Genomic DNA, 13956 nt, shown 5'->3' with positions numbered 1-13956 from the left:
GAAACTCATCATTTGGAAATGGCATGGAAGGAAGAAGGAGTAGAATTTTGATCCTGAGGTGATCGTCAGCCATCACCGAGGTCCAGATTAAGAAAAATGCAATGTGATCTTAGGATATGTCAGCAGAAGTATTTTACAGTAGAGATGGGGAAGTAATGTAAAAAGAAGCAGAAAGCCTTCATCTGAAATTCTGAACATGTTGGTCATCTGTGTTCAAGAAAGATGCGATGAAAGTGGGAAAGCACAGAACAACACTTTTTAGGGTGATTAGTGGAATGGCAAGCCAGTCATTTGATGGGTCTAGGAGAATGTATGTTGTGTGGTCCAGCAAGGAAAACACTAAGAGGGTTTGTAAGAGCTGTGTATCAACATCTTGGTAGTGCTAGGTTAATGGTTGGACTGGATGATCTTAAAGGTCTTTTCCAATCTAAACGATTCTATGATTCTACGATTCTGTATTGAAGGGGAACTTATGGGAAGGAAGAAAGCTTTTTAAAAAGCTTTATTTATATATAATCTGGGCATGAAAATCCTTAGGTTGGGGGCTGCAACACTGGGGGCTGTAACAGCACATAAAATCACAGAACTGCCCTCAAAACACTTACTCCAGTTCCTGCATCAGAACTGGATAAATCACACAAGTCTAAGGAGAAAAATGCACAATTTGTATTTTTTGCTCTTTATGCAGTAAAATGAGAGCAAATGGCCTCAAGTTGCATCAGGGGAGGTTTAGATTGGATATCAGGAGAAACTTCTTTACAGAAGGAGTGGTGAAGCATTGGAACTGGCTGCCCAGAGAGGTGGTGGGGTCACCATCCCTGGAGGTGTTCAAAACATGTGTAGACATGGCACTTTGGGACATAGTTTAGTAGGCATGGTGGTGTTGGGTTGATGGTTGGACTGATGATCTTAGAGATCCTTTCCAACCTTAATGATTCGTAGTTTTACTTTCATTAAAAAATAATGCAGTCACCAAGCCAGGAAACATGAAATTAATTACTACTCTGCCCTTAATTGATTTAGTGGTGGACTTGGTAGTGTTAGGTTAATTGTTGGACTGGATGATCTTAAAGGTCTTTTCCAACCTAAACAATTCTATGATTCTATGATTCTATAAATGTAATATGAAAGAATTAAAGCTGAACTGGTTTGAATCAGCCCATTTGCTAAGTGTTTATGCTGTACCCTGACTGTGCTGCTCTCACACAATGCCTGTGACCTTCAGGCTAGAAGAGACGAGGCCATCATCTAGTTGAAAGGGTGTGACTTAGGTTTTCCCATGTTTAGGCTACATGTAAGAATGGGTTGCAAGGAGGGAGGGTCTGGAACAGGACAGCATGGGAAATACGTACTTAGGAGAAAATGGATATGGTGATCCCCTAACTGACTGTTCCTTTCTCCATTTTCTGTGATTCTAGGATAGGTGACACCATTAATGATCACACAGTTTCTAGTAAGTTGTTTTGTACTTCAACAAAAGTGAGATCTTTTTCAATGGGCCCTTTATGAGTTGCTAGAAAGGCAGTATTTTCTCAAGAAAATACCCTTATGCCTGCTTTTATGTGCATAGATCAGTAAAGCCCTTGTCCAGTCTGCTGAAATCAATAAAAGTCTTTCTCTATGTCTTAAATGAGTCCAAGAGCAAATCAAAACTCAGAATATATATTCAGGTCATTTGTTTTCTGGTTTTGAGGTTGACGCAGAGTAGAAATAAAAGGTTTGGGGCACAAGTCTGGTCACATTGACTTACTAGATTTTCCTTCAACTACTCTCTTAAAGTCAAGAAGATTATTCATGAAGTAGGTTTTTACTTAGTGTCTGTGTAAAGCTTTAATGTAGCACAAGGGCTCCCTGTTTAAAAGGGAGTGAAGGTTCTACACTGTTACAATTCAAAATGTCCAAATTTCACTTACAAGGTCGGTAACATTTTTGCAATTGACCTCTTCTGTGTCATTTTCATGGTTATGGTTACAGCTGTATTTGGACTCTGATTTCCCCTGTGCCTGTTTAGAGGATTTGAACTATATGGGTATAACTTCTGGAAATCAGTGAATAAGAAATTGGGATTTTTTGCTTTTTGTTCTCAAGAAACGATTTGTGTTTAAATATAATAATTTTCACATTTTAAAATATGAACACTTTTCTGTTTAAGGTAATGGAAATTATCAATGCCTGATAATATGCAGAACTATGGTTAAAACAGCATACGTTGACTTTTCACTGGTGTGCAATAATACATGTTACTTACTTTATTTTAGAGTAAAAGCACTATAGATAATGTAACATTCTATGAATAGGATCAAACAGTGACAAAATGTTATTTAGCTGTTTATTTGTTGGTTTCCAGAATGAAACACATGAAAATTGTGTAGAGTTAAATACAGGCAGAAATGGAAATCTTCAAATTAAAAATTTGGGGATGTTGGAGTGTGTAAGTATGTGTTTACAGATTTTTGCCACTAGCTGAACTCCGGTTTTTGGTTTTTTTCCTTCCAGTTTGCTCGCAGTATTCTAGAGGAGTTTTTGCCATTTTTGGACTGTATGATAAGAGATCAGTACATACCTTGACCTCATTCTGCAGCGCCTTGCACATCTCCCTCATCACACCGAGTTTCCCCACAGAGGGTGAGAGTCAGTTTGTGCTGCAGCTGCGGCCGTCTCTGCGGGGAGCCCTCTTGAGCTTGCTGGATCATTATGAATGGAACCGCTTTGTCTTCCTGTATGATACAGATCGAGGTGAGTTGTGACCCAGCTTCTTATCTTTTTAGTTCAAATTACTTTTGCAAGAGCTGTGTGTTTTTATATTGTATTGAGAGCTTGGGGAGTCAAATTTTAAAGGGCTTTTGAGGTGACATACCTCCGACTGAGTAGCTGTGTGGCTGAAGGAAGAATTCCTTCGTCTGCAAATACTGGATATTGGATGCACATAGTATGTAATCGACCAGACGAAGCCCGTGCTTTAAGTGTAGAATACTAAAACATTTTAACTAACGGTAGTGAAACAAAGACACAGTTCAATAAGCAGAATTTTACAGCTCTGTTCACTCAACTCGGTTCATAAGTGACAGCAGTACAAAGAAGTAGAGAGGACCAGCCACTTCTCTGCACCTGCATTGGTGTAAGCTGAGATGTGAGTGATCCCCTTGGGGCTTCCATGCTTTGGAAGGTCAAGACAAAGAGAGGCTCGCTCAGTATGAAGCACTCGGGCTGCAGCAGAGGAGTGGAGGTGAGAGGCAATACCTGCCAGGCGAGAGGTATCCATGGGGCAGCAGAAGGAGGGAGTGCTGCAGAAGCCCATCTTCTAGTCCTTTTATCTGGAGTTATCTCTGTGATGGACTACACTTTTATAAAATATATAGCGTATTACACAAAAGGTTACATTTTCTATCCACATTCTCCATTCCACATCCCAGAGCATCTCAGAACCTTTTAAGTGGTAAAAAACAGCAAGTGCATCACTCTGCCTCACCACTCAGTGCTGAATTGAGAAGTAAAAATTTCCTGTTCTCCACATCGTGTCTTCACTCCGCTGGCAAAGCCCTTTGCCTTTGTTTATGGAATAGGATTGAGCCAACATGGCTGAGCTTCTGTGGAAGAGGCAAAATTTTTATGTTGATGGCTTGCTTTCAGGGGGGAAGTGAGCAGCATAGCTGTAGTCAAATAATTATTTTACTGCAGCTGTTTCAATATAGCTCCCCATGTGGACAGTCTATTCTGGAATTAAAGTGGCTTTATTCCAGTATAATTACTCTGCAGTAGAAATAGGGAATTATACTGACCTAACTAAATCTGTTTAATTATTTGATTATGGCGATAGAAGTCAATTTTCTCATATATACAAGCACTAAATTTTAGTGAGTTTTTAGCTTGATATACTGCCTAAATACCTGAATTTAAATCAAAATGAGTAATGGAACAAGATGAAAGGGTTTGTATTGTTCCATATTTTTTTTTTTTTAGATAAAGATTTTTTTAATGTTTGCTGGACCTACAAAGGAAGTTCTGGGGAGCATTATAGAATGTTTTAGGTAACTGGAAAGAGAAAAAATCAGCGAATTTAAAAGCATTCCTACTCAAGACAAGGTTATGGGTAACAAGAAAAAAAGCACGTAATTACAGATGTGTTCCTACAAGTTCAACAAATTGTTAAGAGAAGAAGTGCACAACCTGCAGTCACCTTTCTCATCTAAATTCACATGCTTAATTAGATTGAGACATCATTTTTAAGCATGCAATATCACACCAAGGGCAGTTTTAGAACATCATCTATAACAGTGTGGTTAATAAATGATTCTTATGGCACTGAACTCAGCAACTCTGAACTCATCAGTGTGTCTTTGATAAAGAGACAGCATTTGCCAGCTTGGATGCAGTGGGTACTACATTGGATAGTCTCTCAAATTCTGAATAGGTCTTGTGGCTCAATTTAATGCAGTAGAACATAAGATTCAATGTATCTTTAGGTATTAAGATGACTGTAAAGATGGATCATTGCTGAATAATTTTCACTACCATTCCACAGTAGAAATTTTTAATGTGGAACTGAGATATGGTGAGAAAAAAGTATCTTGTCTTATTATCAGTGTAACCAGAAAAGAAAAAAAAAATCATTGATGTTGAGCCATAGGGTCTCTGTCAGTGAGGCCAGAACTTAACCTTGTCCAGATTTTTGTCAAAGATCCTTCCTTTACATGCCAGATGTTTCCCTGTCTCTCTGAGCAGCCCCATCCAACCAAACTGGAGGAAGGTGAACCCCCTTAGCCTTTTGGTTTTGATACTGGGCCTGTGAGCTGATCTTTGCAGCTTAACTGGGAAGCTGTAATTAAACACTTACGGGTGAAGGTAAGCAATAAGCATAAACTCCAGCCAGACACAGGAGCTGTTTGAGAAGAAGGCAGCATGTAGCAGCTATCAGTATTGTAAAAGGCAGAAGTCCTTGGCAGAAGGCAGTATGACAGAGTAGACTTAGGCAAACCTTCAGCAGCAGTGGTGACGTGCTGTGATGGGCAAATGCATGTTGGTTTTGGACCTGCTTTCCCAGGCTTTCCATCCTGCTTGCTTCTTGGTTCTGTTTGCATGCGGCGCAGTTGCCACTCGCTCTTAGGGGCTGAACAGTTAAATCCTATTATTAAGGTAGGTTTCTCTGCTGTTTCACTCCATTCATCACTTTGACAGCCCCTCATCTCCCTGCAGAACCCCAGTCTCTTTGCTGCTGGGGGCATCTATGTTAGCATTTCAGTTCAGATCAGGAATGTGTTTTTGTCACATCTCTCCCAAGTCATTCCCACATACCGCACATGGGTTTACACCATGGAATAGTCTTGGAGCTCACAAACTCTGATGAGGTGGTGGCTTCAGCTGTTATGTTAAAAATCCCTCTCTGATGTTCTGCCAAACTCGCAGTCTGGAAAATCACTGTCCTGTGACAGGATGAAGATGATAGGAAGAATGGCAAAGATACAAAATGAATTGGATCTAGCAGGGGACGTTACAGAAAAGGAAAACAGGTTTTGCAAAAGACATTATACCTAAGAGAAAGATAAAGGAAAATTCAGCTCATTATTTAGCATGGAAAGTGAGCAAGTAAAGAGTGACACAGAAAGCTAAAGCCTCGAGGGGTCCTTTTGTTTCAATACATTCTTCTTTCTCTTACCCTCCTTCCATAAAAAGGTTGAATTATGACCCGCTGCTAAATACAATTAATATTAACAGCGAAGTGCCAGGAACACAGACAGGACAGGGGAAAAGCAGGCTGAAGAACACTTACCTGAGTTACACAAAGCATAGTGGGAAGGGGCTGAAATGAAAACCATGCCTCCTTGAGATATCCAGAGGAAAGGGAAGTCCAGCAGGGGTGAAGTGCTCAGTTAATAATATTTGATGTCACGTCTAAAGGGACTTAAGTAAAAGAATCAAATGAGTAGACCAGAAGAACATTTAGTTTATGTACGTTGTTTTACCATGATTGAGAGGTATTTCTTTTAAAGAGAGGCATAAAATCAAGTGGAGCTGTGCACCTGCAAATCCATGGTATTTTTGACCTAGCGCACGTATGCCTACAGTATGATTTTGCTAGTTGACAACAATATTTTCTAGCACCAGAAAGCAAAAGTTGGACCCTTGAAACCACAGAAGGCTGGAGAAGTTTGTGTGAGGTGTGAGAAACTGTTTAAGAATAGAATTATAGAATCATTTAGGTTGGAAAAGACCCTTAAGATCATCGAGTCCAACCATTAACCTAACACTGCCGAGTCCACTAAACCGTGTCCCTAAGCACCACATCTACACGTCTTTTAAATACCTCCAGGGATGGGGACTCAACCACTTCCCTGGGCAGCCTGTTCCCATGCTTGACAACCCTTCTGGTGAAGAAATCTTTCCTGATATCCAATATAGAATCAAGAGGTGCAAGAATCAAGCGTACAAGAGGTCGGTGTGAGTTTTCCACATTGTGTGTAGCCTTACTGGGAGGTGTAGTGGCTAAAGTTGCTAGTAAAACTGCAGGGATTACCCAGAGCTAAGGGTTCCCAGGGTGGAGAGCGGTAGAGGGGCTGTGGAGCAGCATGGGACACCAGGAAGGATGGCAGCCAGCAAGCTGGAAACTGCTTTCACAAAACTTTAGCAGCCATTTGAATTCAACCATGTTTCCCAGCAAGAGTTTCCAGTCCCTGACTGTGACTTAAGAGCGGTAGCAGGAGGGGTAGAGCTACCAGCTGGCCTAGCAGTTGGCTCACCAGAGGCAAGGACTGTAAAATACTTACAGTTCTCTAGAAATTAGGCATTGTGTGTGAGCCTGTTTATGTACCTTGTTGATGCTTTTTTTTCCTTTGTTCCTTGTAATTACATATTGTTCATTAAACCAACTCAGTCATGGTTGCAGGTGAGGAAAATCAGCTTGCTATGCACAGGATAAATTTAATTTTCCCACATTTCTGGATAGTGTTTTTATAGCAACCCCTTTAAAGTTGAAACTATTCTGTTTTATGACAATCTAAACCTGGCAGAAGGGTTACGCAAGTCCTGATGGCCTGTTCATATTAATCCTACAGTACATAGAGTAGCAATCTCCAGGCTTTTGTCTTCGAGGACTTGTGGAGGATAGGTGAGTCCCAGGTGTCTAGAGAAGGCAAAGAAAGGTACAGGAAATTTATAGCTCGCTCTCTTGTTTTGAGGGAGATTATGGAGTTGGTTATTTACAATCAGTTTATCAGGCTAATCTGATTTTCTCCTTTGGCAGAGTAGCTGGCCCAGCAGTAAGCAGTAGGTTTGGTGTATCCATGATTAGTAACTCCAGTGATACTGCCTCATACCTGATATTCTCCCAGAAAAAGTAGAAAATAGAGATTCAACTATAGCATGTCATCTTGAAAATTAGAAACCATAGCCCCAAAATTGTTATTAATGACACATTTTAGAAGTAGGCGGTTGTGTGAGGTGAGGTGCAAGGGATTTGTCTTTGCTGTGGTCCAGTGAACGTTGAGTATGAATTTGCATGGTAGCACACACAGAGAACAGCTTTTGTGGGTACCCAGCCTGGCCGAGGTAAGAGTGATACAAGACAGCTTCAGAGTTCAAAGTGATCTTGCTAAATAGATAGATGAAGAAGGTGAAATATGATAAAGGTGGTACAAAGGGTAAACTTGGTAGGGAAGAATCAAAGGTACAAACACAAAGTGCAGAGTAACTGGCTCCGCATTAGTGTCATGGGAAACGTTTCAGGAGTTGTGGTGACCCATAAGAATAATATAAGCCCAGAAAGCCATACTGCTTCCAATAAAAAAAATGTTATTTTGAAATTTAGGAAAAAGAATGTTGCATGTGAGAAATGAATGCTGAATATTGCTCTCTCCCAGCTGGCTATGCTGCTGTGTCATGTGTTGGGATTTCCACTGCAACAGAACAGATCAAAAATTTTCAGTAAGCTGAGGAAGTGGAATGGGATCAAGTGGATTAGGCACATAGAGGACATGATAGTGGCAGCACTGTGTCCCACCACTTTTTTCTTGCCCTTTGAAAGCACTGGGTACTGTTCACAGCTCTATCAAGGGCCTTCAGTATGAGCATGGCACAAGGATCAGGCATCTGTTACTGGAACAGCACTGTGGTCACTGACCACCACGTACATATATCACATATGTAAGTTTCAAGGGTCCAGAGGAGAGGAAGACTGTTTAAAAAAGAAAAACATGACCTGTGAGAAAAAGCTTCAGGAATTGAGATTTTTTTTATTCTAGGTCTTTTAAGGAGCAAAGATGAATTCTTCTTTGTACCTGCTGAGATCAGGGCAAGAATTAGAATTATTCTGCAGGAAGGCGGATTTAAGTTGTTACTAGGAAAAATGTTTCAATAAGGTTCGAATAATCTGAGGAGATTGTGGGGATTCTTGCCACTAGAGGTTTTAAAGAAGAGGTTAGAAAATATCTGCAGTGGTGATCTGCTTTGCTACATCCCGCGTCAGCTGATCTCTTATGTCCCCTCAGGATTTATATTTATGTAGTTTTCTTTATTTCTCTAGGAAACTGGGAATGGCTTCCTCACAGTACTTGGGAAACTGAAAAGATAATTTTCTACAATGGAGCAACTTTCAATAATATATTATTGCTATTCAATTATATATATAGCCTTTGTAAAACATTTAGTATGTTCTATTATTCAAAAATCAGATCAAAAACATTCTAAGTGACTTAGATAAAAACACTGTAAAATCAGGTTGAAGGACTGTAATTATAGTATGGTACTCAATAAGTTAAGTTACAGTTATCTGGGCATTTAGAAACTGCAAGAATTGGCCCTACATCAAGCGTTACTTGATATTTTTACTGCCCATCTGAACAAATTTGTCAATGTCTTAATAATGAAAAGAGTAATATAACAGCAAATTGGAAAGTTGTTTCAACAGTTAGCTCAGTTGAAAGAGCTAGACATACTAAAGCCAGTAGTAATACAGAAATATAGCCTACATGTTTATCTGGATAAAAGTACTGAGTCAAGGCTCTTACTCGTGAAGTTAAAAAGACCAAGTGTTGCTAATACACAGCAAATTGAATGTGAACTTACAACACAGTACTGCCAAAAAAAAAAAGGTTTTTCCACCCAGCACTCTTTAGTTATTAATTATTTTCTGCATAACACTGTTAAGCCCAGACCTACGTCGTTCTTACTTTAAACTGCTAGAATGCCACAGGGTGTTTCAGGTAAGCCTGAGAAACAACAGTTATGTGCTGGATTGTGGAGAAGATTATGTTGGGAATCTGACTGTTGAATTGCAGTGATCCACTTGGTCTTGGGCCCTTTTTTCATTATGATCATCAGGAAGAATTTGGAAGGATTCCCACAATAAGCAGTTTTCATCCTACTGACCTTTGGCAAAATGTCCAAGAATAGAAAAGAAACAGTTGTTCATGACTGTGTCCACTAAAAATGAAAGGTTCTTACCTGCATCATGCAGTTATGTACCAAACTTTTGTGAAACAAAGATCAGTGCTGTCATGACATTGCAGAAATATTGATAGGATGTATTCCAGAAAACAAACAGCATCCAATACCTGGTCTCATAGTGTTTATTAGACCACTCTAACACCTGGTCTGTAGGTTTGAACTTTTCCATATTTTGTGTCTTTACAATTACTGACATCAAAATCATCACTGTTTTTACCATGTCAGCTGTTACCTGTTTTAGAGTAGTTCTATCAAGCCCAATGGTCAAACTGATTCAGAGTTTCAGTAGCCCAAATACATTCCAGGAACAGGGTGGCAGTTAGGCTGTAGGTGAACAGAAAAAAATCCTCACTAGATTTGATAAAAAAGCTGTTTGTCTTCAGCAAACACTCTACATGGGCAGTGAATCATGTCATACATATTGGGATCCAAGTACCACTGTGGTGTTTACCAAAGTCGTGTTGTAATTTTGTGCAGGCCAATCTGAACGGATACACAAAACGTAGAGAAAAAAGTTGTTTTATCAAATATCAGTGAGTGTAGAAAGCTGTATTAAGTTTATTAACCTCCTTCGTATGATCTGCTGCTGTCTATACTCAGTAACAGTAAATTCCATGTTTTTAATTGAATAGACTAATGTGCTTTAGCCATCCATAATTGGTTTGTAGCAAATTTTGTTTTGCCAGTGTTAGCTCATTAATAATTATACTAGCATCATGCCAGCTTGTCTTCATCTTCTCAGCAGGTGATAACAGCTTGGAAGTATAGGTAATAAATGCACACGTGAAACTAAGATGCAGCTGGATCAGCATCAGTAATGATACTGTGACTTTCCGTCTTTCCCTTGTCTTACCACCAAAGAGAAGCAGTAATGGTCATCATGTAATGAGCTCAGAATTCACTACATATGAAAATCTTCCAAGAGTTTTCAGACTGCTTCATTAAATAAAAGTGCTCCTTTTGTTGACTGAAATGATTGAACATTAAATCAAGGTTGAAATTAACAGAAAATGCAGGTATGTAAATCAAAAGCTGATCATCAGGTGTACAGATGAGTCCCCTGGCTGCTATTGCATGTAAGATGTGGATCAAACTAAGCTGCATCAGAACTTTTCTGGGTGTTTTGCTCATCTCGCTAAACACTCGGAATATGCAGCGCAGCCTAATATCCAAATGCCATAGAAACATATAAATTGGAAAACATTAAATGAACGGCTGCTCATTATATTCCTGATCTGAAGAATTTGCTTCCCTTTATTCTGGGTTAGTGGATGCCATGGAGAAGACAAGAGACTTGTGATAATTCTAAGTATTGTTTTTCAAGTTGCCATGCCAGTGAATCAGCTTTGCCCTTTTTAACGATTTGTTTGTGACAGTTGTGCAGAATCCTTAGAGCTAAATTATTTTCTCAGTAGCATTTATCTCAGGTTTGTACATGTGTAACTCAAGAGTATGACTGTAGCTTCTATATGCTTTTATATTCCAACTTCCTAATGCAAATAACATTGCTACTTCCAATGGCTTGTTCTAATAATATCAGAGCAATTGCATTTACAAAACCTGGCACAATCAATTTGTTGTTACCTGCATATGTAACACATTCCTTTAAATGGAAACATCTCATTTTTAGCTGTTTGTTACACACGTTCTGTATTTACGTGAGAGCAGGACAGTGCCATCTGTAATTCTGAATATCTGTTTCCATTTATTTAAGAGCTTTTTCACACAAGGAAGTTATACTGCAGTTAAGAAAGGAAGTGACTTCATAGTATAGAAGTTTTTGTGAAAAAAACCCTCCTGTATTGGCATTTTTACTCTAGATTTTCTGCATAGCAAAGTTAAGTTCATTTGCTTTTATGAGTTATGAGTAGCAACTCTGAGCACGTTTCTGAGTACATGCTGTACCTGAGTATGTGTCGTGGTTTAGCCCCTGTTGGCAACAAAGCACCACACAGCCGCTCGCTCACCCTCCCCCCGGGGTGGGATGGGGGAGAGAATCAGAAGGGCAAAAGCAAGAAAACTCGTAGGTTGAGATCAGAACAGTTTAATAATTTAATAATAACAACAACAACAACAACAACAACCACCATAATAATAATGAAAAGGAGAACAATGAGAGGCAGACAAAACCCAGGGAAAAAAAAACAAGTGATGCAACCACTCACCACCTGCCGACCGATACCCAACCAGTCCCCGAGCAGCGATTGCTGCCCCCCAGCCAACACCCCCCCCCAGTTTATATACTGAGCATGACGCCATATGGTATGGAATAGCCCTTTGGTCAGTTTGGATCAACTGTTCTGGCCGTGCCCTCCCAGTTTCTTGTGCGCCTGGCAGAGCATGGGAAGCTGAAAAGTCCTTGACTAGCATAAGCAGTACTTAGCAACAACTAAACCATCAGTGTGTTATCAACATTCTTCTCCTACTAAATCCAAAACACAGCACTATGCCAGCTACTAGGAAGAAAATTAACTCTATCCCAGCCAAAACCAGGACAGTATGTAAGTACATATTGCTCTGAGTAGTAATTTTAGTCACTCGCCCCATACAGATAAGCCATAATAAAAGGTCTGCATGCTGTATGTTAGGAACTGTATGCTGTAAAAGTTGATTTTATGATTATTTAATCCCAAATGGGAGCAGGTGATTTGTATACATACTAATGGGACTTATATTCATCTTTTCCATGGATTGATTAATTTACTTCCAGAGAACAAAGTTTTAAGCAGAAATTCGTGTTGTGGTTTACTGTTATTTAGCTTTCATATTAATCTTTAGGATAGACTCTGCCCTTCCTTACATATATCTATATCAGTGGTATCATGATTGACAAAACCGGCAAAAAACTATCTTCAGTGAAGGGACTGTGGCAGCCTTACAGCAGCATAACCAAGAGCATCTTCTCTAAGTATGAGGCTGTCCTATGTCACCACTACACATTGGTCAGTAATAACACTGCAGACAGTTGTTAGATACAACATCCAGCAGCGTGGACCTCCAAAGAAGGCCTTGAAAAGACTCAGACGAGGAAGCCAGCCACACATCCAAATGCTTATGCTTTAGAAATTTATTTCAGTGTGGACATCTGAGTCCTGCAGCTGCTGTACATAGCCTTTTATATGGCCACAGGTGTTGGCTTCAGTGCTGGAGCACACAGCGGTAGCAAACAAAGGGGAGTATAGTCGATGCTGCCAGAGACCAGACATAGTGCCAATTTAGTACTGAATGTAAAACAAATGCTTGTGCCAGTTTGTTTCTAAATGCATTTTTAGTTAGAAAAATTAGCTTGTCTTTTGAGAGCATTATCTATGTGTGGATGAATGTTCCAAGTTTTAATACAGTATAAAGCAGGCTTTTTAAAAATCAAAATAAATAAACAAAATATAGACTTACAAATCTCAAACCCTACTATTCTATTGTTTATGCTCTTATTGTTTAAAAAATAATCAAACTGTATTAGACTAGTTTATTTCTTCATGATCACTCCTTGGCATATTTTGTGAGACACTTATCCCTTACGTAGTACAAATTACTGCTCTGGTGCTGCAGCAGGAAGTAAAGGTAATTCAGCATTAGAGTATGTCGTGAAGTAAATCTGTGTTTGTATTCAAGGGCATTTCTGGAGTTGCACATTCTTAATTCAGCTGATTGAACATTTTCTGCTTCTGTGAAGAATGCGTATTCCAATGTATTCAGATTTTCACTATTTTGAGATGCATTTTGCCTGTAAATGAGGTATATTTTAGGCATTTCCCTCATTGATTACAGCTGAATCCTATTTGCATACATATTTATACAAATAATTTGTCTTTGGTCGATTCCAAAAGGAGAGGTGGAAGTGTAGAGAACCTTTTAAAATGATTGACTACTTATCACGGTACTACAGATGCTATTTCTGCCTCTGTACAGGGAATTTCCTGCACTAGTATTTACAGATAATAGCATTAACAGCTGCTTCTGTTACCAAAATTGCAGTGAATGTTTGAAGTATTTACCATTTCGCAATTGGAAAGAGAGTTACCAAAGGGTCCTTCAATCCTAAGGACTCAAAATCCCTCTTTTGTACTACTACCTTGGTGGGTTTTAATATTAATGCACACCTGGATGCTGCAAGAAGTTTTCCTGTGGGCAAGGGACATACATTTTGTTCCAGTTTGACTTGGACTGCAAATGGCAAGCAGAACATTAGTACTTTTGAAGATCTGGGCATAATAAGTGACGAAAGTATCACCAAAGAGAGGAGTTATGAATGCAAAACTGCGGTTGCTAGTCTAGATCCCCAGAACAAATATGCATTTTATGTTAATCTGTCACTGGGAAAAAAGAAGGAAACTGTCCTGGGAATAAGGACTTGTATCCTAGATCTTCCCTCTCCTAACAGAGAGCCCAGTCATCATGAGACAGTTGTTACTCTGGAAGGTCCCGTATAGACACTTTTATTTCATAAAAGCTATTGGACCTACTGTTCCTCTGTAGAGAGCTCAGAGTAAGAAAACTAAATAACAAATGGCAAGTGTA

The 13956-nt window shown here is 39.4% G+C and overlaps 1 protein-coding gene across 9 annotated transcripts in view; it reads left to right on the top strand.

Moving 5' to 3' along the window:
• The window catches only part of GRIA4 (glutamate ionotropic receptor AMPA type subunit 4), a 248307-nt gene that overhangs the window by 78465 nt on the left and 155886 nt on the right, over window positions 1-13956 (top strand). For all 9 annotated transcript variants that reach the window (XM_075723300.1, XM_075723280.1, XM_075723294.1 and 6 more), the window contains exon 3: window positions 2497-2736. In XM_075723300.1, coding sequence (XP_075579415.1) covers window positions 2497-2736 — 240 coding nt within the window. The remainder of the gene's footprint in view (window positions 1-2496; window positions 2737-13956) is intronic.

The sequence above is a fragment of the Pelecanus crispus genome, chromosome 1, assembly GCF_030463565.1.
Source record: "Pelecanus crispus isolate bPelCri1 chromosome 1, bPelCri1.pri, whole genome shotgun sequence".
Classification (NCBI taxonomy): domain Eukaryota; kingdom Metazoa; phylum Chordata; class Aves; order Pelecaniformes; family Pelecanidae; genus Pelecanus; species Pelecanus crispus.
The sequence above is the reverse complement of the archived record's forward strand: the minus strand, read 5'-3'. Positions and strand labels throughout refer to the sequence as shown.